Below are 24,731 nucleotides of genomic sequence, written 5' to 3'. Positions count from 1 at the left end.
TTATTAATTTTAGTTCCCAATACATTTTTTTGCTAATCAGTAATAAACTCACATTCAAAATTTTTTTTTTTTTTTTTTTTTTTATTTGTTCATCAGAAAGATAATTAATTAATTTTTTGATACTACTTTCTTTTATTAAATTGATAAATTCAATTACTATTCATGCCATTATTTAGATCTAGATCAAGATCAAGATCAAGAAAAGATTCATCTCCACCACTACCCGATGTCAAACCATATAGATCAAATTCAATTGGACGTACTCAATCAAATGATTCTTTAAGATCAATTAATTCAACAAAAAGTAATAGATTAAAATCATTTTTTAAATCTCCTATTGTACATAATTTAGATGATCAGTTGGATAAATTACATATATCATCTAGGGAAAATTCAGTATCTCCTTGTAAAGATCATCATGATGAACGACCTGTGGTTAAGAAAAGAATAAGTACTATTGCTGAAACTTCAAGTAATTATTCAACTGATACTGATGCTTATTCATCAGAGGAGGAGGACAATGAAGATGAATATGATGATGATAGTTGTAGTGATGATGATGATGAAATACATGAACATCCAATTAAATTAAAGAAATATTCCCTTGATCAACAACATCATGATTTAACTGTACTATTATCAAATATGGTAACTTTAGGATTATTTAAAAGTCATATTAAAAGTTACAAAGAACTTAAAGAAATAGCAAATATTGAAAGTCAAAATACTTATTCATTATTAGATTCAAATAATAAAATTTATAAATTATCCAAATCATTAAATGGGAATAGTATAATTGATGTCAATCAAATATCATTAATTAATAATTTGACTATAAAGATTCAAGATTTGATAATTAAGAAAAATTATCAACTAATAACTAATGAAAAATCATTATTTCAAAGATATGGTATCATCAATCAAGTCATTGGTAAAGGAGCTTATGGATTAATTAAAATTATCGATCCCGATACTAGTTCTTCTTCTTCTTCTTCTACTACTACTACAGGAAGTCCAAAATTTGATATGAATAGAAATTTATATGCTGTTAAACAATGGTTTAGAAAGAAAAATGAAAGTAATGATATTTTCATTGAAAGAATTTTATCAGAATTTGTTATTCAATCTACTTTAAATAATGATCATTTATTAAGTAGTGTTGATTTAATGTGTCAATTACCATTATCTTCAAATTATTCTGATTTACAATTTAGTCAGATTATGTCATGTAATCAAGGTGGTGATTTATATTCATATTTAATGAATCCAATGGATATTAATAACAAATCTGTGAATTTTATATCATTAGATGAAATTGATTGTTGGATTAAACAAATCACCATTGGTTTAAATTATATGCATAATCATGGAGTTTCTCATTGTGATTTAAAATTAGAAAATATATTAATTTCTTATAAACCAACTGGTCCTGATGGTAATATTAAAATGATTCTTAAAATATCTGATTTTGGTAAATCATTTGTATTTAAAACAAAATTTGATAATAATGAACAATTATTAAATAATTCAAATGGGTTATTAATTGGTACATTACCTTATATTCCACCTGAAGAATTCCTTTCAAGTAAAACTTCAAAAGGTATACCATTTTCATCAATTAAAAAAGATTGTTGGTGTTTAGGTATACTTATAATCGTATTATATAATATTCGTCGACTTTATTATTCTGGTTCAAATTCAAGTATTGAATTACAAAAAAGATTCAGAAATTTCACCAATGATTCAACTACCACCACATCAACAAGAACTACTACAACAACAACTTCTACTACGACTGATGAAGATACAGATAATGAAGGTGGTGTACATTTATCAAGTGTAGATATTCAAGGATGTGGATTTATATGGGGTACAACGGATTTTAAATCATTAACAGATAAATCATATAAAGATAAATTATTCAATGAATATGTTCATAAAAGAATGATTGCAAATTATGATTCAATTACAAAAGAATGGTTGATTAAAAAACAAGGTAAATTTAAACAAATTGATAATATTTGTTATATTTCAAATACATCAAAAGATCATAATGTAGTTGAACAAATAAAAAATGATAATAATGATGATTTGAATGAACTTAGAGTAATGATGATTTATAAATTATTAGATATAAATCCTGATTCAAGAATGAATACTGGTGATTTATTATCTAGTGATTGGTTAGATGTTATAGATATTTGCTAATTATAATTAATATCACTACAGTATTATAGTCTCATTTTTTTGTAAAAAAATAGAAAGATAGATAGATATAAAATTAATACATGAATAAATAGATAAAAAAAAAGGAATAGTGATGATAATAATAATGATGATAATAATGATAATAGTAATTATAATAACCATGAATGAAACTAATATAAAAAGGGAATGAAAATTCTATAGGATTCAATAATAAGAAAGGAAGAAAAAGTAAAAAAATAAAGTCCGTTGAATAAACAAATGCAATACCATTTTGAATTATTATATGTACATTGGGAAAGTCATGAAATGATGTAGGATGTGTTAGGGTGGGATGAGATGGGATTGAATTGAAATGAATTGGATGTGTGGGTTGGTTGGTTGGTTGATGGAAAGATTAAAAATCTTCAAATTGATCACGATAAGGATCTTCAACCCCACTTATACCATAATCTAAATCTTTATCTTCAGGATAACGATCAAATTGTGAAGTGTCACCAACACCAGAAGTAATTGGAGGTTCATAAGGAGTTTCGATATCTCTTGATAATAATCTTTCCCAAATAACTTCTTTAAACCATGGATGATTTTTAACATCATTTGAACCACCTTGTAAATTACCTAATCTTTGCGTTAAATCTTTAACAATCAATTTTTGTAAAAGGTCTAAAATATCAGGAGGTAAATAATCAGGATAAGTTATTGTACCATTAAGGATGTTTTCATAAGTTTTCATTGGAGTAGGATCATAAAATGGAGTATAACCAGTCAACATTTCAAATATTAATATACCAAAACTCCACCAATCAACAGATTTATTATAAGGTTTAGTGGCAACAACTTCTGGAGCTATATAATCAGGGGTACCACATAAAGTATAAGTAACATCTTGAACTTCTTTAGCAAAACCAAAATCAGTTAATTTTATATGACCATTTTTATCTAATAAAATATTTTCTGGTTTTAAATCTCGATAAATTATATCTAAATTATGCAAATATTCAATAGCTAAAAATACTTCAGCAGCATAAAATTTGGCTACAGGAGTTGGAAATCTTTGAGATTTTCTTAATAATGAAAACAATTCACCACCTTCTATATAATCCATAATCATAAATAAATTATGACAATCTTGAAATGTCCCCCACATTCGAATTATAAAAGGATGTTGAGCTAATTTTAACATTCTTCTTTCATCATTAGTATGTTCAATTTGTTTCATTTGAACAACTCTTTGTTTTTTCAATACTTTCATGGCATAAAATCTTCCATTATGAATTGATCTTGTTAAATGAACTCTACCAAATGAACCTGTTCCTAATGTACGTAATATTTGAAAATCATTTAATGTATATTTGCCTTTAGTAGTAGTATCTTTGTTGACATGTCTTGATGGTTTTTTACTCAATCCGAGACTTGTACTGCTATTATTCTTGGACGTGCTATTTTCATTGTCCTTGTTGTTGTTGTTGTTGTTGGTCTCGTTATTGTTGTTCTCTAGTGAAGGAGAAGGTTGAGCGTAGATATTCTGTTGATGTTGTCTGTTGGCTAGTTCTTGTAAATTGATATCGTTTAAAGATCTTATACTAGTGTCTCCTTTTTCCATAGATGTCATGATTTAACTATAAGTCTGTTCTTGTTCCCTGTTGTTGTTGTTATTGTAGAAGAAGAAGAAGAAGAAGAAGAAGTGATGATAAAATTTTCTTTCTCGTTTTCTTTTGAAGAAATTTTTCTTTTTTTTTTTTTTTTTTCTGTTGAGTCTTTTTTCTGATTGAATAAAGAAGAAGAAGAAGAAGACTAGACAATGAAGTTATTGATATTTATGTAGTTGTTGTTGTTGATGATGATGATTACGATGATCAAGAAGAAGAACAAGTAGAAAAAACACCGACAAGAGTAGACCGTACATATGATCTACATGATGTCAATATTCCCACTTCTATTATTATCTTTTTTAACATTGCATATAAAATTTCATCTTTCATCTTTTCTTCTTTAATCAAACCCCCAAGAAATAAAACAAAAAAAAAAAAAAAAGAAATTTTTCTTACAAGTTAATTGTGTTACTGTGTCACGTGATACCAGGGCGGATTAATCATTATTTTACTACCGATGATGATGATGATGATCAATAATAATAATAATAGAAGATCCACTACGATTATAATATTCAAGTGTGGTTTATGAGTGTTATTATTTAGCGATACGCTACGGATGATTTTGCCATCAATTACAATGTTCTGTAAAATAATTACAATACATTATGTATATATAAAAAAAGCAATGAATTTCAGGTCTTATACATCATTTCTTTTTTTAACAATTTCTCCGATGATGACGACGACGATGACGATGATGATGGTTATTATTATTATTATTGTTATGGCAATGATCTAGATGATCAATAATGATGAGTAAGCATCATCATTGACCAGCAAGAGATGAAATTTTCATTACTTTTTATTGTATATCTCATCTCTTTCAATCAAAGAGGCGGCTAATTACATCACTTACACCGATTAAGTTATCTTACATTTGTAAACACAATATCAAAACTAAATTTATTCACTGCATCTTGTTTCGTTTGTGAATACATTCTGTAATCATTTTTGTAATACATATATCATTGTTTTTCTTCGTATTATTGACCAATACATATACTACATAACCCAGTATTCATCTGGTAATTCATCACTATCAATCTCATCCGATCTATCCTCCATTTCATCATCATCTTCTTCTTCTTCTTCGTCTCCTTCACCTTCTCCAACAGATGACCCGAATTCATATACATCTTCTTCCCCTTCTTCTTCAGCTTCAGCTTCTAATCTTGCTCTTTCAATAGCTTCTTCGGCCCGATTAATCTGTTCTCGATAATCCTCAATATCACGGTTCAAATACTCTTCTTCTTCTGCATCACCTCCATGCCCTTCTTCGTCTCTACTATCATAATTGTCTTCGGAATCAATGGCTTCTCTTGATAAAATTCTTCGGTACAATTCATCTGCATCATCTTCTTCAATATCATTATGATCATGACGTACTTGTCTTCCATGACTTGGTGGCTGTGATGGTCTAACTGGTATATAACTCTTGTTAATTACAACATTTCTACCATCAATATCTAAATTCAATTCTCTAGCAAGGGTCCCTTTGGTTTGTTTACCATTATTATCATTGCCATTATTGCTTTCACCTGATTTATTATTAGAATTATTCCCCAGTTTGTTGTTCAATAACCCGCTGATTTGTCTTAATGCAGTCTCCAATTGCTCCAATATATCATGACCTTTGGCAAACAAATAACTCGACGCAGGTTGTTGTTGTTGTTGTGGTGATACTATTGGTGGCGCTGATAATCTGGATCCTCTATCATTATATGACAATATTGATGATGAATTTCTTCTATTCGAATTGGCATTAAATAAATTATCATGACTCAACAGTTGTCTCTCACTATAATACATAATCAAATTTTTAATAACTCTTGTAAATCCTAATTTATCCAAGTGTTGGGCTCTATCCTGTACCGAGACTATTTGTCCATTGTTTTCCTCATCTTCTTGTATTGATAATCTCCTCTTTTCATCGCTTTTACTACTTCCGCCAGCTTCGACTGCTGAAGTTTCATCTTGCATAACAACATCTTCATCCTCGTCTTCTTCAATATATAATCTTTGATTTGAGTTATGACTAGTGACATTTCTGGAACTATCGAGATGTTCATAAACATCATATTTTCCGTATTCATGAACAGTACATCCAAAACTGGAATATTTCCATGTTAAATTAACAATAATCCAAATTATTGAACAATGAATATTGTATAAATTATTAAACATGTTAATCTTGTCATTATTCTTCAAGGAAATACTTCCATTGCTTGGAATGGTAAATGCCAATAATCTCAACCAAACTCTTAATAAGTCATCACTTGGAAACAGATATTGTTCAATCTTGTCAATAACAGTATATTTATGATCTTCCGTATGATTAATTGATCTAACTAATTTAACATATTCTTCATTTTGAATTAATTTAATCAATATCTCGTCATTTTTATAAAAATTCTCCATTTCATCAATATTGCTATTGATCAATTCCGGCAAGAAAATCTTAAATTTGGTGACATTGGCAATCAAAAATTCAGTCCATGTCTTTGGTAAACTAAATTCTCCTTTTGGATACCCAAGATTAATGAAATCATTCTCATAACACTCAATCAACAAAGAATTAAACTGAGGTGATCCAGCGGTAAAATTTCTCAATATTTCAAAAGCAATAATTTTCTGTTGCAATCGAACATTCAACAAATCAGTTAATGGTAAACAATTTTTCAAATCGTGAGGAGCAATACCAAAACTGGCTTTTTCAAATATTAAATTCAACGAAAAATAATCCAACACTTCTTTCTTAATCTCGGCCGCTTCATTATACATAAAATTCTTGATTACTTGCAATATCTTCAATTGAATATTATCTCGTTCATAAACTTCTTCATCACTTAATTTTTGATCATCACAAGCTGCATTCTGGTAAATAGTCAATAAGCTTGATAAAAATTTATCATACCCAATAATTTTGTACCTAAATGAACTGAAATCCAAAATAAAATTAGCCAACAACCCAATACAAATAGATTTATTAACCATCAAATTTTTTCTACTGCTGCCAATATCAATTGCACATGGCGATTTACCACTGTTGTTAACCCTATAGAAAAATTCAAATATTTGATATAAATTCTCATATCCATGAATGATCTTTAAAATATCCATAATAAATCCTCCAGTGGCTCCACCTGGTATAGATCCGGATGTCATCGGTGGCCTGTTTGCATTACTGCCACTACTATTACTATTATTCCCATTTTCTCCATTCCTGCCACTGGTAAGAGCTCCTGATCCGGCACGAATAACTTCAACTCCGCCAGTTTGAGCACCGGTTATAGATGATAATGAGCTTGTAACTGGTGCAGGTTCATTGACTCTACCACCCGATGATTCATTGGTTTCATCAGCACTGAAACTTGTAAATGCATTACATTCAACAAAAAATGTCCTCAAGGTGGCTACAGATCGAGAAATCGATCGAATAAAATAAAAGCAATTTGTGAATAATGATGAATCATGTAAAGTACTGATTATCCCCAAATTTCTACCAAACCAAGGCAAATCACTCTGTGGAATTACACGAGTTGTTCCTGAACGCACCCCATTCATTTTGGACTTTTTCCTCTTTGGATTTAACAATCGGTAAACCAACTGCAATTGGTTCATCAAGAAACAATAGTCATCCACAATTTCAAAAATAAGTAGTGGTAGATTAACTTTGTTGAAATCAGCAGAAGAAGTAGCGATTCGATTTCTATATTCTTCACGGTTGCTTGTGTAAACACTCAACAACAATAATAAATCAGCCACTTCAACTTCATCCTTTTCAATAGTCAACATCACGGTAAAATCAACTAAATTCTTACCATATTTACTACTAGATTTCAAGACTTTCAACACCTTGAGTAATTTACTTGAGTTATAACTTGATTGTAATTTTTCCACAATCTTATAGTCAACATTGGCATCGTGGATTTCATCATTCAATTTTGGATACTGAACACATAAATCAGATAGTATTCTTGCGGGAGATAATAAAAACATAGGAAGATCATACCCTCTATTACTACCCAAAGAATTCGAAGGCGCTGATTGGTAAATTAACTTAGTGGTTCCAATCTTGGTTCTCTTGTTATTACTCCCGGTATAATCGTTGTTCAAATCTAACATACAAATAATTCTAGGAAATAGTTTTCTATAACTTTTGAAAATTACTTGTCTGTCAATATCTTTAGAAGGTTTCAAATTATTCAAATAAAATGTAATCAAATTCAATGCGGCCAAATTCAATGCTTTATTGCCATTAAACTTAACCAATAACAATAACGACAAATATACCTTGATTGATAATACGATTACCGGTGACGTCGGTGGTTTATTAAAGCTTTTCCGTCTTTTTCTTTTGCTTAAATCATTGATCCCTGTACATGAAGCTTCTGTTGGTGATGCCATCACTATATCATAATCATGGACTTTCAGAAAACTAAATATTTGTGCCGTACACGTTATCAATTCCTGTAGTAATTGAATGTCTACGGTTCTATCAAGAATCGTTTTGTTCAATTCAATATTTGGTAAACAAGAATCTTCAAATGCCATTTGGTGGAAAATCTTGGTGTTGGAAGTAACATTAAACAACCCAGTGTCAAAATGGGTCGAAATTATAGAATCACATTCAAAAGTTAATCTATTCAATAACGCAGTCAATAAAGTTATAAGTGAATCATTGGTTAATTGTGAATTTGATGTCAATAACAAAGGAACTAACCGTAACAGCTTAATTAAAATGGATGAGTCAATCACGGAAACATTATGATGATTATTATCTGTTACTATCAATAATGAAATTATAAATTTCCACAAAACACTAGTATCCAACTGATGGTCTTTACTATTTGTTAAACCCAACAATATATCCAAGGCGTATCCTATTAAATTCTTTACTTTACAAATATCCAAACTCTCCATTTGTTCACTCTCGTTATCATTCATCGTGACAATACTGGTGTAGTAACGAGCAACAAATGATTGTATGAAATAATTTAACAATTTAATTATTGGGTTCAACACCAGTTTCATTGAAATCAAACATTGTGTAATATTATCGTCTTTTTTATCGTCAACCTCAATACTGAATAAACATAGAATATTGATAATCACTGCCAATTTCTCTAATTCATTTATAATCTGATTTGTATTTGTTATTGAAAGGGTGTTGCATTCGGTGAGTTGATCAATCAATGCGTTGAAATCGGAGGCAAGTTGTTGAATAAACTGCACGTCTCCCACCAATTTGTATTTCAAGTCCTTATTTCCAATAAGACTTAAACGCAAATCATTATAGGCTTCAGTAATCATTGGTTCACGCTGATGATGATGATGATGATGATGATGATGAACATTTGTTTCATGCATAACTCGATTAAGGGGCATGGTTCAATGTGAGATCGACTGTGTTGGTTGCTGTGTGTTGTGAAAGAAAAAGTGGATTAAGAAGTGAGAGGATAAAGTGGAACTACAAAAATTAAAGACAACAGCAGAAAAAAAAAGGGGGCCAGGCGTCCCGTGGTAGACAACCACACAGGTCGATCGATCAAATCTATCGACCAAGATGGACAACCCAGAAATCAACACTACTCTTTTTTGCAGAGTTGCCAGAACTTGGTTGTCTGTAAATGGTTGCCAGAACTTGGTTGTAAAAAATATATATATATAAATACTTTATAAATCTATACTATCAGGGTCACGCCTAAATCTTACTTCTCCAGAACTTCTGCGATTCAGCTGCTGGTTTGCCAGCTTTGATGTCTTCACTGACTCGAGTGTCTGCATCAACTCGTTTTGGTATATAATCCAAAACACTGGATAATTGTTCGTTATCTTCTAACTTAACAACACCATTCTTATCAGCTACTATATAATCGCCAGGATTGATAGTCAACACTTCTTCAGGTTTATCAATGCTAGCAACCTTGACCTCTAATGGAACATTGATACCAACAACTTTAACTAATGGACCTGGGGCACTTGTACCAACTCCATATGACCATACTGGGTACTTCAAATCATTATGTTCATCTAAATCTCTAATTCTACCTAATATAACTGACCCATTGGCTTGACGATATTGTGCTCTAGTAGACATTAACCCTCCGTATAACGCATTATTCACAGTGACGTAAGGTGCATTGGTGGTTTGTAATTCTAATGGTAACCCAATTACAACCATAGCATCTTCGGGAACTTGATCAATATACGCTTCTTTCACTGCTGGTCTTGGGTCAGATTTAGGAGCATACAAAACAGTGTATGCTCTACCAACAGCTGAGTTTTTATTCAATACTGGAGAACGAATAGTTAAATTAGGAATGAATCCTCCATTTGCGATTCCATGTTTGTTTAACGAATCAGAAACGTCACAAGGAGTGTATTTGGATAAAATTGCAATCACATCTTTCGTTGCTAATGATTTTGAAACAGACATTGTGGTTATTGATTCTTGTTGTTGTTGTTGGGTGATAAGAAAGTGACAGTTGAAATAAATTCGAAACTCGCAATTGACTCTGTTTGTTTGTTTGTGGGGGGCACCAGGGGCTGCTAATTTTCTCGCTTATTGTGGAGTGGATCGGAATTATGGAACACCCCTACCAACCAATCAGATTAATAAACATATATAAAAAAATACATTAAATAAATACATATACTATATACAATGAGATGACTGAATGTCGGTGTGAACTATCCATCTGATCATACCATTTATCAATCATCTATACTGATTCTTTTCTTCAATTTGTCAAACTCATCATTAGGCATGCTCTTATCGCCGTCTTGCATTTCACTGATATCACGACGTTTTTGAGGTGGAACTTTGGTGTGACCAACTTGATCTTCTTTAACATCATCTTCAAGAACCACAGTGGTAATTGGAAGTCTGATATTTGTACCCAATTTTTTCAAGAAATCTGGATGTAATTGATAATCTTCAATTATCCTTTCATTGGTAACACGTTCATCTTTCAAGTCTCTTAAAATAGCACTTAATGTTTGTGGGTGAATCATAGTATTCTGAATGGGTTGCAGTGAATCATGTTGTTCCATTTGATTTTTAACTTGTTGTTCTCCTATATCGTATAATTTCTTTCTTGATCTCAATTGTCTTAATGCTATTGCATTTCTATCCCTTGCAGGATTCAATTCAATAGTTTTAATTTGACTTCCTAGTTTATTTATTGAACTAAGAAATGAGTTATCATAAGTAGATGTTCCTTGTTCGTGAGGATCGCCACCGTCTTTTCCTTCTGGTGTCTTACGAGAATCATCGTTCGACTTAAGTTTATCTTTCAAAAATTTTGGATCAAAACTGGTTGGTGAATCTGGTCTGAAAGTAGATGTAGATGTGGAGGTCGATTGTTCTTGCTGTAACGGTTGTTCATCACCTACGGCATGTTCTTGTTGATGTTGTTCAAATTTTTCTTTTAGTGTCTGTGATGGTAATTGTTTGACATTGGGTGTTCTGGTTATATTGGAAGCAGTTGTATTTGACACTACCTTGGTGAGCTTCCTTCCCTGTTTAGATGCTCCTGATCCCATAGTCTTCTGATTGTATGTGTGTGGGTCTATTAACTATTCTAGTGATATTGATGTGATGTGATTTTTTTTTTTCTTTTATATTGCGATTTTTACTCTCTGAACCTTCGTACCTTAAGAAATAAACATTTAATTATAAAAGAATAAACAGACTATCTATTAATACTACTATTCTACTTATTGGCTTTCTTTCTTGGACTTTTTCTTTTCCTTTTTGTCCTTTTTGTCCTTTTTGTCTTTTTTATCCTTTTTATCTTTCTTTTCCTTTTTATCCTTCTTGGTCTTTTTTTCTTTAATATCTTCTTCGTCGTCTGCTTGTGGTTTGGATTCAACTCTTGCTTTCTTTAATACTTTACCGGAGCTGACATCTTCATCTTCAGATTCTTCTTCTTGAGCACCATCAATTTGATAATCTTTCGCGCCATAACCAGTAGGGAAATGTCTCATTCTTAGTTTCTTTACCTTTTGAACATTTTCTCTAGGCACTACGACTTTATCTAAATCGATACTTGGAATCTTAACGACTTCATGGATACTGTAAAAACGGGAGATTTTAGCATCTATTGGTTTGAATCCAGCTTTTTTGGAAGCAAATAAAGTATGCTTATTATTACTATCATTATCAATGTCAAAATCTTCATCAATTTTGTATGAGATTTTATTGACTTTAATGGATTCATTTCCTTTGTTTTTCTTAGCTACAGATAAAGTTTTCAAATCTTTTAATGGAAATCCCTTTGGTGCTTTGATTAACCAAACTTCTTTACCTTTTAAACTTGATGGGAATTTTCCATTTGAAGATGATGATGAGAATTTGTTGTAGTTTCTTGGTGGGACGTATTCTTTAATTTCTTCCTCTCCTGAACTAGATAATTCTGAGTCGGAATCATGCACATATTCACTTGACTTATAGGATGGTGCCATTTTCAATTAGGTTTCTGGTTGTTCGATCTTATTATTCCTTTTGGGTTTTCTTTTTTTTTTTTTTTTTTTTTTTTTTTCCAAAGAAATTGAGAAGAGGTTTTGAGAAGAGGTTTTTCACATATGAGCTACCATGTGCGTAGTCATATTTTTATACATATAATACTAATGAACAACAGTAATTAGTTGCAATATTGACCATATACTATTTGGTTTTAATGAATGATTACGTTCTATTAATGAATTATCGGAAATGTTTAATTTTACTTTAGTTTGCACAGATGTGTCAATAACTGTTATGTTAATGTAGACTGAACATAAGAGATTATATCTACAATCCACAATTACTTCTATGGACCATCCGATTTACACATGGCATGCAATACCAAAAATTAATTACTATTACTATTGAAAACCAGAGGGTATTTTATACACCAATACACACAAATTTATGGTTTTCTGTTCAACATAATTGCACCGTAGTCAGTCAACTTGATCAGCGGCACAACATTAAGATCCGACAAAGCGGCATCTAATTCACCACCATAAGTTTTTGGCAACTCACTTTTATTGAAGACTCCCAGCATATTACCATTATTTAATACTTGGAACTTGTTTAAAGTTTGTTTACCAATCATACCAATAGATTTGAAAAATCTAAAAGAACCTCCTAAAAGTAAAGGAACATTGATGAAAAATTTGGTACCTGATAATTCAGGATAATTATCACCAAAAATAGCAACAATTTCGTTTGTTGACTTCTTTATTCCAGAATCAATTCTTAAAAATGATACTTTATTATAATCATGAATTTGTGCAACTTTATTATTATCTTTACTTGTGAAATCAAGAAGTTGTAAAGATTTTTCCATTAATCCAATTCTCCATCTTATAAATTGAGTACCTGGTAAATCAACTTTATCTTCTGTTTCAAAAATCTTTTTTGGATTTTTTAAATTTCCATAAATACTCCATGCAGTTAAATGCAATTTAGAATTTGGGAAATAAGTAATAACACCCATTTCATTCAATTGTTCATCAAATGTTTCATAAAAAGCAGCGCTTAATGGTTGAAACTCGTTTCTCCAATTCAATGTTTTGATAATTTTTTCAATAGCTACTTCCACATCGTATTCACTTGTAATTAAAAATTTCAATAAAATTTCATTACGAATTGGTTCATTAACATGTGGTTTGTCAGCAGTATTTATTCTATAGCCAAAAATTTCATCATATTCTGGATTGTCCACTTTGGAAAGAATATCTGGAATTGATGCTACTAATTTAGCAAGTTTTTCAGCTTGAGAATCATCCAATTCAATTGATTTGATAGTTGATTTGATATCTTCACCGGATACTGTCATTTTTAGTCGGGTGTCAGTAGAATTGAAAAGTAAAAGTGATATTTCTCTTCAAATTTAAACAACAACTTGGTGGGGTTTTCTACTTCATTATATATACAACAGACACTGTGGTAAGACACGTAATTCAAAAGGTTTTAAAACAAAGAAAGGCGATTATATGTATTCTTCATCCAACCGATGGGAATTTTTCCTATTTTCCCCTTTGGAATCTGGCGATCGGCGAATCAAAAACCACACGGCATGTGAAACTATTACAAATATTCTTAAGTATTGTTGTAGTTTAAAGTAAATACCCTATGATGTTGGTAATTTATTATCAGATCATCCAAGTCGCTTATATCATCTTCAGCTCAATAGTTTTATATGGATATGAATGAAATTAAACATTTTATAATTGCAAAAGAAAACGAGAAACTTCATGCTTATGTAATACAATTACACACCTCGTAAATGTCCAATTTCCACAAATGATAGCAAAGATATTGCTTGCACTATTGTCTTTTCAAGTTCCACGTCATCTTAATCATTGAATTTGAAGTTAACGACAGAAATCATTGTCATTACTGTGGTTCATTCATACCATTGAATGAATTGTTACATAAAGGAATGTAAATCCTAGACAGAATTTTAAGTCAAATTGACAATATTTACTGTTACAAAGAAATCATTGGAAAATTTATACGACAACATGGATGACAACCCACCAAGTTATGAATCATTGTCAGGAGTGCAAAATTCTACTGTTCAAAGTTACAGAAGTTACAAGTACTCAAACCTTGTGAATGAAGAAGAAGTGAAGTTTAATCAAATAAGACCGCCACAATTCATACCAAATATCCCAGAAGTCATCACCCATTTGAAATTGTTAAAAGTATTTGGTCAATACAAAAGGCTTATTTTGCATGAATATAAAGATGCTATTGATTTCAGAAAAGCGGAAAAGAGATGGACATTGTTTTTAATTGTTGCAGTAAGAAGATTTATCATATTTGTATCTGCCTTGAAGTTACGTGCATCCAAATATAAAAAAGCACCAAGGGACTATGAAACAACTATAGATGGCAGAAGTCGAGAATTCACTGTTATGGCAAATCAATTGGTACCACCATTGGATGTGCTCATGGTATGGCATTCTTTTATATTGAATCCTATGACATTTTATGATGTGTTTGTTAGAAATGACATGTATTACTTCATAAACTATCCATTTCCTTTGCACATAATTGACTCGTATATCGATAGTAATTCATTTGAGTATATTGTTCCTGTTGAATTCAAAAAGAGTTATGTTGATTTGTTAAGTGAATTCACTAATAATGAGAATGACCTATACTATGATATTGATCCTGATACATTTTATCATCAGAAAATAACCATATATTGTCCATACACAGGGAAGGCAATTACAGAAGATGTTGCTTTGACATCTCCAGATAATAGAGGATATGGTGATATTGGGTTCATGACAGCAAATGATAGTTACAAATATAAATCGCTTCATCATTGGTATGGTGGTCCTTCGATTATATCACATGATGAACTCAGAATAATGAAACTCGATTACGATGTCCAACATTCTGCTGGTCTTGAAGGGATATTTAAATATTATTCTAAAATTATGACATCTCCTCGGTACAATGGTAGAAATCCCCAGCGTATCAGTGATGAAATATCAAAAAGTGTGATTGCTGAAGCACAGGAATGTTTTAAATTCAAATCATTAAATGATGATGTCAAACATGGATTTCCCACTCTGAAGGATATACTCTCTAGAGTAAATTCCAAGAATCAAAAACGTCGTACTACTGAAAGATTAATATTAGAACGATACATGAAATTTAATTTGATTTGTTTTACCATCCCCAATTCGATTAACATTGGTGAAGACTTGGTTGGATGTGTTCTTCGTCAAGAAAAGTTTGTCGAAAAAATAAATGATCTTGATTGGGTTAACTTTTCTGATATCAAAGAACTACTAGTTGATGTAATGGCCAAGTATCATAGATTCTTTTCCATTATAACTGCTAAATCTTTGAAACAAATGTTGGTTCCTACTTTAGATATAGATTTGATATGGCATACTCATCAGCTAATGTTATACGGCTATATTCGTGATTGTAAATACTCAGAATGCCAAACAATGATTGATCATAATGATGATGTCAGTGAGACTCTATTGATTGATGCCTTTCAATACACTGCTAGACTGTACAAAGACAAATACAAGAAAGATTATTCCGCTTGCTCGTGTGAGTATTGCACTATCAAGAAGCCCAAATCTACGTTCAAACTTATGGAATATTTCAAGTTGGGTAATAACATTGAAGAAGTAGAAAAGAATAATGAAATTGACGATGCAACACATACAAGTGATCATTGTTCTGGGGAAATATTAGTTTCTTGTGTTGCTTCTGCTGGTCAATGTTGCATTATGATTCGAAACCCAAGTCCAACAGGTCTGACAATAGGATCATCTTACATTGGTATTAATCATGACAAAAGTCCAACAGCTAAGAAATAACGTTATAGAATACTTTGGTTGTGTAATTATGGTACAAAATATTTATGTACTGTGGCACAAAATCGGGTTTATGCAGAGTGAAAAATTTTTCTTCTTCGGGATTCATCAATGAAAAACTACAACAAAAATACTAGACCATGTTACATAAAAAATTTATCAAAAAAGAAAACGACCAGGGTGAGGATTGAACTCACGATCTTGAGATTAACAGTCTCACGCCTTAACCAGCTTGGCCACCCAGCCGATTTGATGGTCATGTGAAACCACCGTTGGTGTCATGTTTGTAGATATGGAGAATAGAATATATGATAATTGGTGTGATAGTACTGTTAACATTTGTAAGTAAAACTCTATTATTCACATAGCAGTTCAATCAATCGAGTATAATCACACCCCAGTTGAATCTATGTGAATGGAAGACATCCAATTGGAATTAACCTGCACTATCTATTTTCAATCACTATTCAACCTCCAAAGAGATAACCTGTCAACATGTAGCAAAAACAGTTATTCAATGAGTGTTCAGAAAAGTATCTAATAGTATATCTACTTGAATTAACATGCTCAGATGAATAACGATATCATATTCGTGTTGATTTTATATTTTGGTTACTTTTTGATGCAGCATTCGTGCAAATATTACCAAAAAATATATACTTGCAATATTTGTGGATATAAATAACCGACTAACAATTATAAAAAACAACACCAATAATGACTACCCAAGTTGGTAATTCTAGTGAAAAATATTTACACTACGAGTTATGTCTTTCATTTATTGGTTTGTTATATAAACCATTCGTACAATGAACAAACCCATTGTTAATGACAGCAACAACTCTACTTAACTTTGACGTATGACAGATTCCATAAAACATAATTGCCCCCTCTAGAGTATCCCTCTTTGGGCGGTGAAGGACATTGATACTGGCAAAGAGTGGAGAAGCAATTAAATTAGTCCCAGGTCACGTTTTACTTGTCAGTGTATTAAATTTCTCGTAAATTTGAAAGTATTTTTTTTGTCTACCAAAGAATATATTCATTGGCTAACATCAAGATGAAATTTGGGGTTCAGGTTTACATGAATTACTTACCACAGCAATGTATATATATATAAGAGGGTGTAATCCTCCACCCCTGATTGCTCTGATTAAACCATTTTTTTTTTGTCTCTTTTTTTAGAATTAGAAATTTGTAAATTAATAATAAAATGGAACTTCAGAAAGAATTATCAAGAGAGATTTCAAATGAAATAGATAAGGAAATCGACCAGGAGATTGAAAAAGAATTAAGAATGGAATTTGAAAATCCACCAGAAAAAGAACAAAAACCCGAAAAGAAAAAGCAAATACCAAATGAAAAGAAAGCTCCACCAACCTATCAAGAAACGATCAAAGAACGATCAGATTTTCCAAGTTTTAGAAGTTATCGCTACTCACTTTTGGAAGAAGATGTACCTGTCAACTCTAATCATTTAAAAGATCCTGAATTCATGCCAAATGTAACGGAAGCAATTGCCCATTTAAGATTATTAAGAGCATTTGGTGAATTAAAAAGAAAAGTAGTTCTGAATTTTAAAAACTCCAATGAAGAATCAGGATCCGACTGGATATGGAAATTATTTGTTACTGTTGCCGTTAGAAGATTTATATTATTTATATCAGCTGTTAAATTGCATGCAAATAAGTTACCTTCTGGTAAAAGAAAACTTGAATCAACAACTGATTCTCGAAGTCAGAAAATGACAACATTGCTCAATCGATTGGTTCCTCCATGGGATGTTCTTATGGTTTGGCATTCATTCATGTTGAATCCCATGACATTTTATGATGTATTTGCTAGGAAAGATATGTATTATTTTGTGAACTATCCATTTCCATTGCATATTATAGACACACATATCAATGGTGAAACTTTTGATTATGTTGCTTCAGTAGAATCAAAGAGAGATTATTTAACCTTTCTAGCAGAATTTACCACCAATGCCCAAGATTTACAGTATGATCCCGACTTGTGTACATTTTATGAACAACTGGTGGTGTTCTACAGTCCAAATACTCATATAGCAATGACAGGTCCAGTTCCATTGACAACATCAAATGGTACAGGATTTGCAGATCGCAAGTTCAAAACCAAAAGTCTAGGATATAGATTAAATGTACTTAATGAGCAATATGGTGATCTGTATTATATATCATTTGATGAATTACGGAAAGTCATTTTAGATTACGATCTTCAAAGTCCAAGGTTACTAGAAGGCATATTGAAGAATTATAGCAACACATTATGTTCACCGATGTTCAAAAATAGAGATCCAGAACGTATAAGCTATCATTTAGCAAGAGATTTGATAAATGTATCTAGAAGACCCGTGGATTCCCCAGCTCTCAAATCAAGTGAGCCATGTCTTCAAGAGTTACTTGTTAGACTTACTTCAGGGAAGTCAAATCGATCTACAGTTCAAAGTTTGATATTAAGACCTTATTTGAGATTTAATTTGATAAGTTTAACTGTTTGTAAAGGAGTCAATATTGGGGAGGATTTAGTTGATTGTGTATTTCGTCAAGGAAGATTTATTGAGAAGATGAATTCAATGGATTGGTTACATTCTCCAGTGATAAAAGAAGGAGTAATGGATTCTCTATCAAGGTATCACAGATTTTTCCTGTTATTAACTGATGCAACTACAGAACGTATGTTGGTACCAACCTTGGATATTGACTTGATGTGGCACACTCACCAGTTGATGTTGTATGGTTACATTCGTGATTGCAAGTCATCACCTTGCCAATCTGTCATTGATCACAATGATAAAGTCGAAAAGATGCCTTTGGATGATGGGTTTGAAGCGAGAACAAAATTATACAAAGAAAGATACAATGAAGACTATTCTGTGTGCTTTTGTAATGATTGTATATCAAAGAGAACTGGGAAATTATCAAAGATAGCTAATATTTTCAAGCTGCTGAAAAAGTCAAAGCCGTGGTTGTCGGCAGAATCTAATCCTTTGTTTCTAAAAGAAGGTGAAGAAGGTGTAACTCATTCAAGTGAAGACTGTTCTGTTTCTAAATTGGTTTTATGTTCTGGAAAAGCAGGTAATTGTTGTAAAGTAGAAAGAGATGTTTCAAAGAATGGAATTGCAGTGGATGGTGTATTCCGTGGTGGATTTTACGTGTTTACTGATTGCGCAGGTGGTTTGGGAGTTGATCCTAGGTATTATCGATGTATGGCAAATCAACTTGCTTCATGTACTGGTGTTTGTACTGGCCATGGTTATTACTCTAAACGTAAACATGAAATCCGGGGGACATATGCTTTTGGGTTTGGAGGAGGAGGTACTGGATGTGGAGGAGGGGGCGGAGGAGGAGGAGGTGGTGGTTTTTAAAGTTTATTTATGATAGTTTTTGATTCAAATTTGAGATTGTTTTATAATTAAATGTAGATGTATATTTTGTTGTTCTAGATCTAAGAACTTCTTAAATACAAGAAGCAGATCAATAATAGTGCATATGATTGTCGAAATTTAGGTGATGATTTACATGGTGTATGTATTGCATACATGTTGATTTGAGTTCATCTTTAATTATACATCTCAATATAATACTTGTCATCTATCTTTTCAATAAGGTCACCTTCCCAGATACAACTAATAATAATAACCTTGCATTGTGTGTAATTAATTGTGGTATGAGACTTCGTTCTCCAGCCAATAGGAAACTATGAAAAAGAAATTCAACAAATTGACTTTTTCTTTTTTCAGGAACCAAAAAATTTATTTTGCAATTATAATCAAATGATGATAATGAAAGGGAACGATTCCAATGATTTCAACTCCCATACTCCAGATTTCTCTATCAGAAATGAAGAGACAAACACATGTAGCTAACACACACACATACACACACATCTAGAACCACTTAGAGAGAAAAGAGAGTAGAATCCCCACTATAATAAATTATGTCAATTAAGATTCCTTGCATCAATTTTGTTAACACATGCATAAGGATGGAATGTTGAACAAAACCGAACAAAATAGATTTATCGTACAACTTTAAAGAAGGCTTGAGTGGAAACCTGTAGAAATTTAATGCAATTTTCTTTTTAAATCAGACGGCATCACTGTACCCGTTTTAGTAACTTTTTTGTTATTACAGGCATTTAATTTCTATTTTGTTCAATTTAGACTAAAAATTTTTCTTTGATTGATAACACCTACTTCATGTTTCATAATTTTTTTTTTTTTCAAGATTCATCATTTTCTTTCTAAATTGTTGATGGATATATCTGAAGATTTCAATTAATCATGCCAAAGGAAGAAGAGGATTTCTATTTCAGTGAATCGGCTCCGTTAAACAAACAGCCAATTCCTCTCACAAATCTTGATTTTGTGTCAGTATTGCATTATTCGACCCTTGAAAATTTTCAAAGTTATAGATATGTCATCGATCCCACTGACCCTGAGGTAGATGTTTCCAAGGTTACAGCACCTAAATTTCTTCCCACAGTTCCAGAAGCGATAGTTCACCTTAAGTTATTGAAAGCATTTGAAGTATTGAAGAAGAAGATTGTAGGAGATACCAATATTACTGTCCTAAATGAATACTCCGTGAAACAATGGCAAACATATGTGACTAATGCTGCTAGGAGATTCATCATGTTCTTGACAGCCTTAAAAACGATAGATGTTGGGGATTATGGAAATGAAGAAAAGGAAGTATTTGATCATGGAACATCTAAACATGAAAAATTCATTCTAACAGTGGATAGTCTAATGCCACCGTTGGATGTAGTCATGGTATGGCATGCATTTTTATTAAACCCAAAATCTTTCTATGATATCTCAGTCAAGAATAAGATATTTCATATTGCCAATATCCCTTTACCATTACACAAGTTGGATCAGTTTATTGATGACAAGACTTTTGAGTTTAATGTGCCAGAAGAATACCAAATGAATTATAAAAGGGTATTAGAAAAAGTCACCACGGATCCAAACGATTTGGTATTTGATAATTCAAAGGCATCCATGTATGAACACTTAGTCACGTTATATTGTCCAATGTGTAAAGAACCAATGACTGAACCACTACCAATTGCAAATGACTCAAACACAGGATTTGCTGATAAAGATTTTGAAGCAGTCAATATTGGACATAACAACTCAAAGTGTTACCACAAAACCCCAGAGAAATGGACACACGATGAATTGCGGAAATTACAATTGAAACATGATATTACCGATTTCACACCATTACAGGGTACATTCAAATATTTCACTCATGTTGTTTGCAATCCAAGATTCAAGAATAGAAAAGCATTATTGATTAGTTTTGATGTTGCTCGTGCAGTGGAAGAAAGTTGGGATGATACTAAAGATCTTGGTGAACTTTTGAAATCAGTCAAAGCCAAGCATCTTCGACAGTTGACACGACAAAGAGTATTGTTGAGAAATTATCTACAATTTAATTTAATCAGTATGACTATTCAAGGTGGTATTGAAATTGGAGAGGATTTAGTTGGTTGTGTTTTACGTCAGGAACGATTTGTTGAAAAGATGAATAAAATAGATTGGCTACATTCACTGGTAATTTACAAAAGTTTAGCCGAGTCTGCTTTAAGATATACACGATTCTTTGAAATGATAACCGATCCAACCATTAAACTGATATTAGTTCCAACTTTGGATATTGATTTAATGTGGCATACTCATCAGCTTTGTATGTATGGTTATTTTCGTGATTGTCGTACTTCAGCTATTCATACAGTTATCGATCATGACGATAAAATAGAGGAAGGACGCTTGGATGACGGATTCTCAACTACTTCTAAGATTTACAAAGAAAGATACAAGGAAAACTACTCAATTTGTTTCTGTTTGTATTGTACATCCAAGAGAACCGACAGTTTAACCAAAATTACTAAATTTTTCAAAACAAAGAAGAAAAACAGACAAGAAGAACAAATGCTTCGATCGCATCCATTATATGACGGTCAATTATCCCATGTTAGTGCTCATAATTCCATCATGTTACCAACAGAAGCAGCTAAATCAAGAAGAGAAAAGAGACCAGTTGTTTGGTCAGACAACACATACATGATGTATTCTTACCCATTTATATTTGTTGTCCCTCCAGTGGCTCCTATTTCAAATACTCATTTTTATGGTAATGGATTATGTAGTTCTGTTACTACCCTGTGTGCAAGTGTAGCTGGTACTTGTTGTAATATGGGAACTTGTTCTTCCAATGGCGGTGCTACTTGTGTGGGAACAAATTTGACGATTGGTTCCTGTGGTAATGCAACGAATGGGGGAACTGTTTTTGAAATTGGTGGTGTTTGTGGTGCTAACAACTCTAATTGTGCTGGTACTAGCGGTGGCTGTTCCAGTAGTAATACTAACTTTTAATGTACATAGACAATTCATAATCGATATATTTGATGTTGATGTCCTTGCGCACGGCTTACATTGCGCTTGATTGACTGGTATATGAGTAGTGTTGGAATTCTTAGCAACTAGTATGAATGTGAAAGTTGAAAGATAGTACTTCTAACGGAGCCTTTGCTGAAGAATTTACCATTGAGTGGTAAGCATATCGTTGTTATATTCTGTAGTTTCTATATTGTCGTTGTATGAATCAAAAATGTTTTTGTGTAACTAGCGCCTAATCGAGGTTTTTGTTTTTGCTTGTAGAAATTTTTCCTCCGTGGTTTGGATTTCTCGTGAGAATTTCATCCTTCCACCACCAGCATCAACCCACCAACCAACCAACCACTGATTAACAGCAATGACGGATGTTTCTCCTTCAGATAACAAGGTCGACACTTTTCTCTCCAGTCTATCACAACTCTCACAAGAGAAATTACGAGAGGATCAGGAAAGACAACAGAGATTACAACGAAACATCGATGAATTGCAACTTCGACTGAGGAGTAATTCACCAATTAAGTCGTCCATGAGTTCTTCCAACGTGTCCTTGGGGAAATCACATTATGGATACAATATTCCTGACTTGAAGTTCAACAGAAGTAAAATGGCAGAAAAGGAAGTTCCTAAACAAGAAGAACAGGAGGGAGAGGAAGATGGCCCTGCGTTGCCTAAACGACCAGCTAAATATGATACTGATGATAAGGCACCACCTCCATTGCCAAGACGGAAGTACAAGGAGCAGAAACAGGAAGATCAAGAGGATGATGCACCAGCATTGCCAAAGAGAAAGACCGATAAGGAAGAAGAGAAGGCACCGGCAATGCCTAGAAGAAAGTATCAAGTTGAGGAAATCAATTTGTTGAATCCCGTGGCTAGGAAATCTTCGTTTCCAATGCCGAAGCAGACACCTGCCAAACCTGCCAAACCGACTAGTGTTAAACCGGAATTGGAAACAGCGAGACCAACAGTGGGTCAGCATAGATCATTCAGAGATATTGAAAACTTGATCAAGTCAGGAGACACCACCCAAAAGACAACTCCAACTCCAATACCAGCATCAGCATCAGCATCAACACCCTCATTGACGAAACAGACACCACCGCCACGTCCACGTCCTCGTCCACCACCAAAGAATCTTCTGGAACCAATCAAAGTCCAACAACCAGCAGCACCATCAACTCCTGTCAAACCGGTAAAGTCAGATTGGCTCACGTCGTTGGCATCGGCTAAGACCACCACCAGTACTCCCCAGTCACCGGAGTCCAGGAATGGGAACAAGTCTTCTGTCATGGTTAAACCAAAAGAGAAGAGTGGCATTGAAGACGAGGAAGCTGAGTTCATACTCAAGTTCAAGGAATTGAAGGCAACAAAGAAGAAACCCATTCTTCCTACTCCTAAACCTGTGGAGAAGCCTGTTCCCGCAATTCTTCCAGTTAAGAAATCTATCGAGAAACCGTTGAAGCCTGTGTCGTTAAACGAAAAGAAGGCCATCAAGGATAGTAAAGTCTTTGAAACAAAGGAGGAAGCTGAGTTCAAGTCCAAGTTTGAGAAGCTCAAGACGGGTCCAGTTCCACCACGTAAACCAAAGACGTTGTCATCGTTCAATGAACCCCCACCGGAGTTCCAGAACAAGTTTAACAAGATTGCAGCCAAATCACCACAGAAACTACAGAGGCCAGCCACCACGGGGTCCTTGGGTAATTACAAGGATAAGGACACGGCTGAGTTGAGATCACAGTTGGAGAAGCTCGTCAGTGCTAGAAACAAGGCTGGACCAATAGCATCACCAACTAAGGATGTGGGTGTTCCTAAAGAAGTGGTTGCAAAGAAAGCCGACACCCAATCGAGTGATGAGAAAGCTTGTGCATCCCACAAAGGCCAGAACCAAGGGTCCAAAGAGAAGACTACCAAAGACGATGCTGAAGGGTGGAGAAGGAGAAACTGAAAAGAAGAAGACAGAGGTGGTACAACCAAAGACAGAGCCAGTTCCTGAGATCAAGACCAGGAAAGTGGGTCCACCAGTGAAGAAACACACCAAACCTAAAGAGATTGGGGAGTTGAAACCAAGTAGCCGAGTAAATGGTGATTTC

The 24,731-nt window shown here is 32.9% G+C and overlaps 11 protein-coding genes and 1 non-coding gene across 12 annotated transcripts; 5 read left to right on the top strand and 7 right to left on the bottom strand. All coding sequences in view use genetic code 12, as the record gives it.

Moving 5' to 3' along the window:
- Positions 1-162: 162 nt before the first annotated feature.
- CTRG_03316 (uncharacterized protein) lies at positions 163-2,208 on the top strand (the record flags this gene model as incomplete). The annotated part of the gene is made up of 1 exon (XM_002548973.1): positions 163-2,208. One exon carries the CDS (start codon positions 163-165, stop codon positions 2,206-2,208), a length of 2,046 nt encoding a protein of 681 aa, XP_002549019.1.
- Positions 2,209-2,602: 394 nt separating this feature from the next.
- Positions 2,603-3,820, bottom strand: TPK1 (cAMP-dependent protein kinase catalytic subunit TPK1; the record flags this gene model as incomplete). The annotated part of the gene is made up of 1 exon (XM_002548972.1): positions 2,603-3,820. The coding sequence occupies one exon, from the start codon at positions 3,818-3,820 to the stop codon at positions 2,603-2,605; it is 1,218 nt and encodes a 405-aa protein (XP_002549018.1).
- A 1,045-nt stretch (positions 3,821-4,865) lies between these two features.
- CTRG_03314 (uncharacterized protein) lies at positions 4,866-9,251 on the bottom strand (the record flags this gene model as incomplete). Its single annotated transcript, XM_002548971.1, has 1 exon — positions 4,866-9,251. The coding sequence occupies one exon, from the start codon at positions 9,249-9,251 to the stop codon at positions 4,866-4,868; it is 4,386 nt and encodes a 1,461-aa protein (XP_002549017.1).
- A 316-nt stretch (positions 9,252-9,567) lies between these two features.
- CTRG_03313 (bifunctional 4-hydroxy-4-methyl-2-oxoglutarate aldolase/oxaloacetate decarboxylase) lies at positions 9,568-10,302 on the bottom strand (the record flags this gene model as incomplete). Its single annotated transcript, XM_002548970.1, has 1 exon — positions 9,568-10,302. The coding sequence occupies one exon, from the start codon at positions 10,300-10,302 to the stop codon at positions 9,568-9,570; it is 735 nt and encodes a 244-aa protein (XP_002549016.1).
- Positions 10,303-10,580: 278 nt separating this feature from the next.
- Positions 10,581-11,411, bottom strand: CTRG_03312 (uncharacterized protein; the record flags this gene model as incomplete). The annotated part of the gene is made up of 1 exon (XM_002548969.1): positions 10,581-11,411. One exon carries the CDS (start codon positions 11,409-11,411, stop codon positions 10,581-10,583), a length of 831 nt encoding a protein of 276 aa, XP_002549015.1.
- Positions 11,412-11,585: 174 nt separating this feature from the next.
- Positions 11,586-12,332, bottom strand: RPA34 (DNA-directed RNA polymerase I subunit; the record flags this gene model as incomplete). The annotated part of the gene is made up of 1 exon (XM_002548968.1): positions 11,586-12,332. The coding sequence occupies one exon, from the start codon at positions 12,330-12,332 to the stop codon at positions 11,586-11,588; it is 747 nt and encodes a 248-aa protein (XP_002549014.1).
- A 446-nt stretch (positions 12,333-12,778) lies between these two features.
- On the bottom strand, positions 12,779-13,693 carry SFH5 (Sfh5p; the record flags this gene model as incomplete). Its single annotated transcript, XM_002548967.1, has 1 exon — positions 12,779-13,693. One exon carries the CDS (start codon positions 13,691-13,693, stop codon positions 12,779-12,781), a length of 915 nt encoding a protein of 304 aa, XP_002549013.1.
- Positions 13,694-14,381: 688 nt separating this feature from the next.
- On the top strand, positions 14,382-16,214 carry CTRG_03309 (uncharacterized protein; the record flags this gene model as incomplete). Its single annotated transcript, XM_002548966.1, has 1 exon — positions 14,382-16,214. One exon carries the CDS (start codon positions 14,382-14,384, stop codon positions 16,212-16,214), a length of 1,833 nt encoding a protein of 610 aa, XP_002549012.1.
- A 169-nt stretch (positions 16,215-16,383) lies between these two features.
- On the bottom strand, positions 16,384-16,457 carry CTRG_06381. The gene has a single exon. It is a non-coding gene; the product is annotated as a tRNA-Asn (tRNA).
- Positions 16,458-17,424: 967 nt separating this feature from the next.
- Positions 17,425-19,599, top strand: CTRG_03308 (glycine-rich domain-containing protein; the record flags this gene model as incomplete). Its single annotated transcript, XM_002548965.1, has 1 exon — positions 17,425-19,599. The coding sequence occupies one exon, from the start codon at positions 17,425-17,427 to the stop codon at positions 19,597-19,599; it is 2,175 nt and encodes a 724-aa protein (XP_002549011.1).
- Positions 19,600-20,517: 918 nt separating this feature from the next.
- Positions 20,518-22,620, top strand: CTRG_03307 (glycine-rich domain-containing protein; the record flags this gene model as incomplete). Its single annotated transcript, XM_002548964.1, has 1 exon — positions 20,518-22,620. The coding sequence occupies one exon, from the start codon at positions 20,518-20,520 to the stop codon at positions 22,618-22,620; it is 2,103 nt and encodes a 700-aa protein (XP_002549010.1).
- Positions 22,621-22,999: 379 nt separating this feature from the next.
- Positions 23,000-24,586, top strand: CTRG_03306 (uncharacterized protein; the record flags this gene model as incomplete). The annotated part of the gene is made up of 1 exon (XM_002548963.1): positions 23,000-24,586. The coding sequence occupies one exon, from the start codon at positions 23,000-23,002 to the stop codon at positions 24,584-24,586; it is 1,587 nt and encodes a 528-aa protein (XP_002549009.1).
- Between the last annotated feature and the right edge of the window lie 145 nt (positions 24,587-24,731).

Source organism: Candida tropicalis (assembly GCF_000006335.3).
Source record: "Candida tropicalis MYA-3404 genomic scaffold supercont3.4, whole genome shotgun sequence".
Classification (NCBI taxonomy): Eukaryota; Fungi; Ascomycota; class Pichiomycetes; order Serinales; family Debaryomycetaceae; genus Candida; species Candida tropicalis.
The sequence above is the reverse complement of the archived record's forward strand: the minus strand, read 5'-3'. Positions and strand labels throughout refer to the sequence as shown.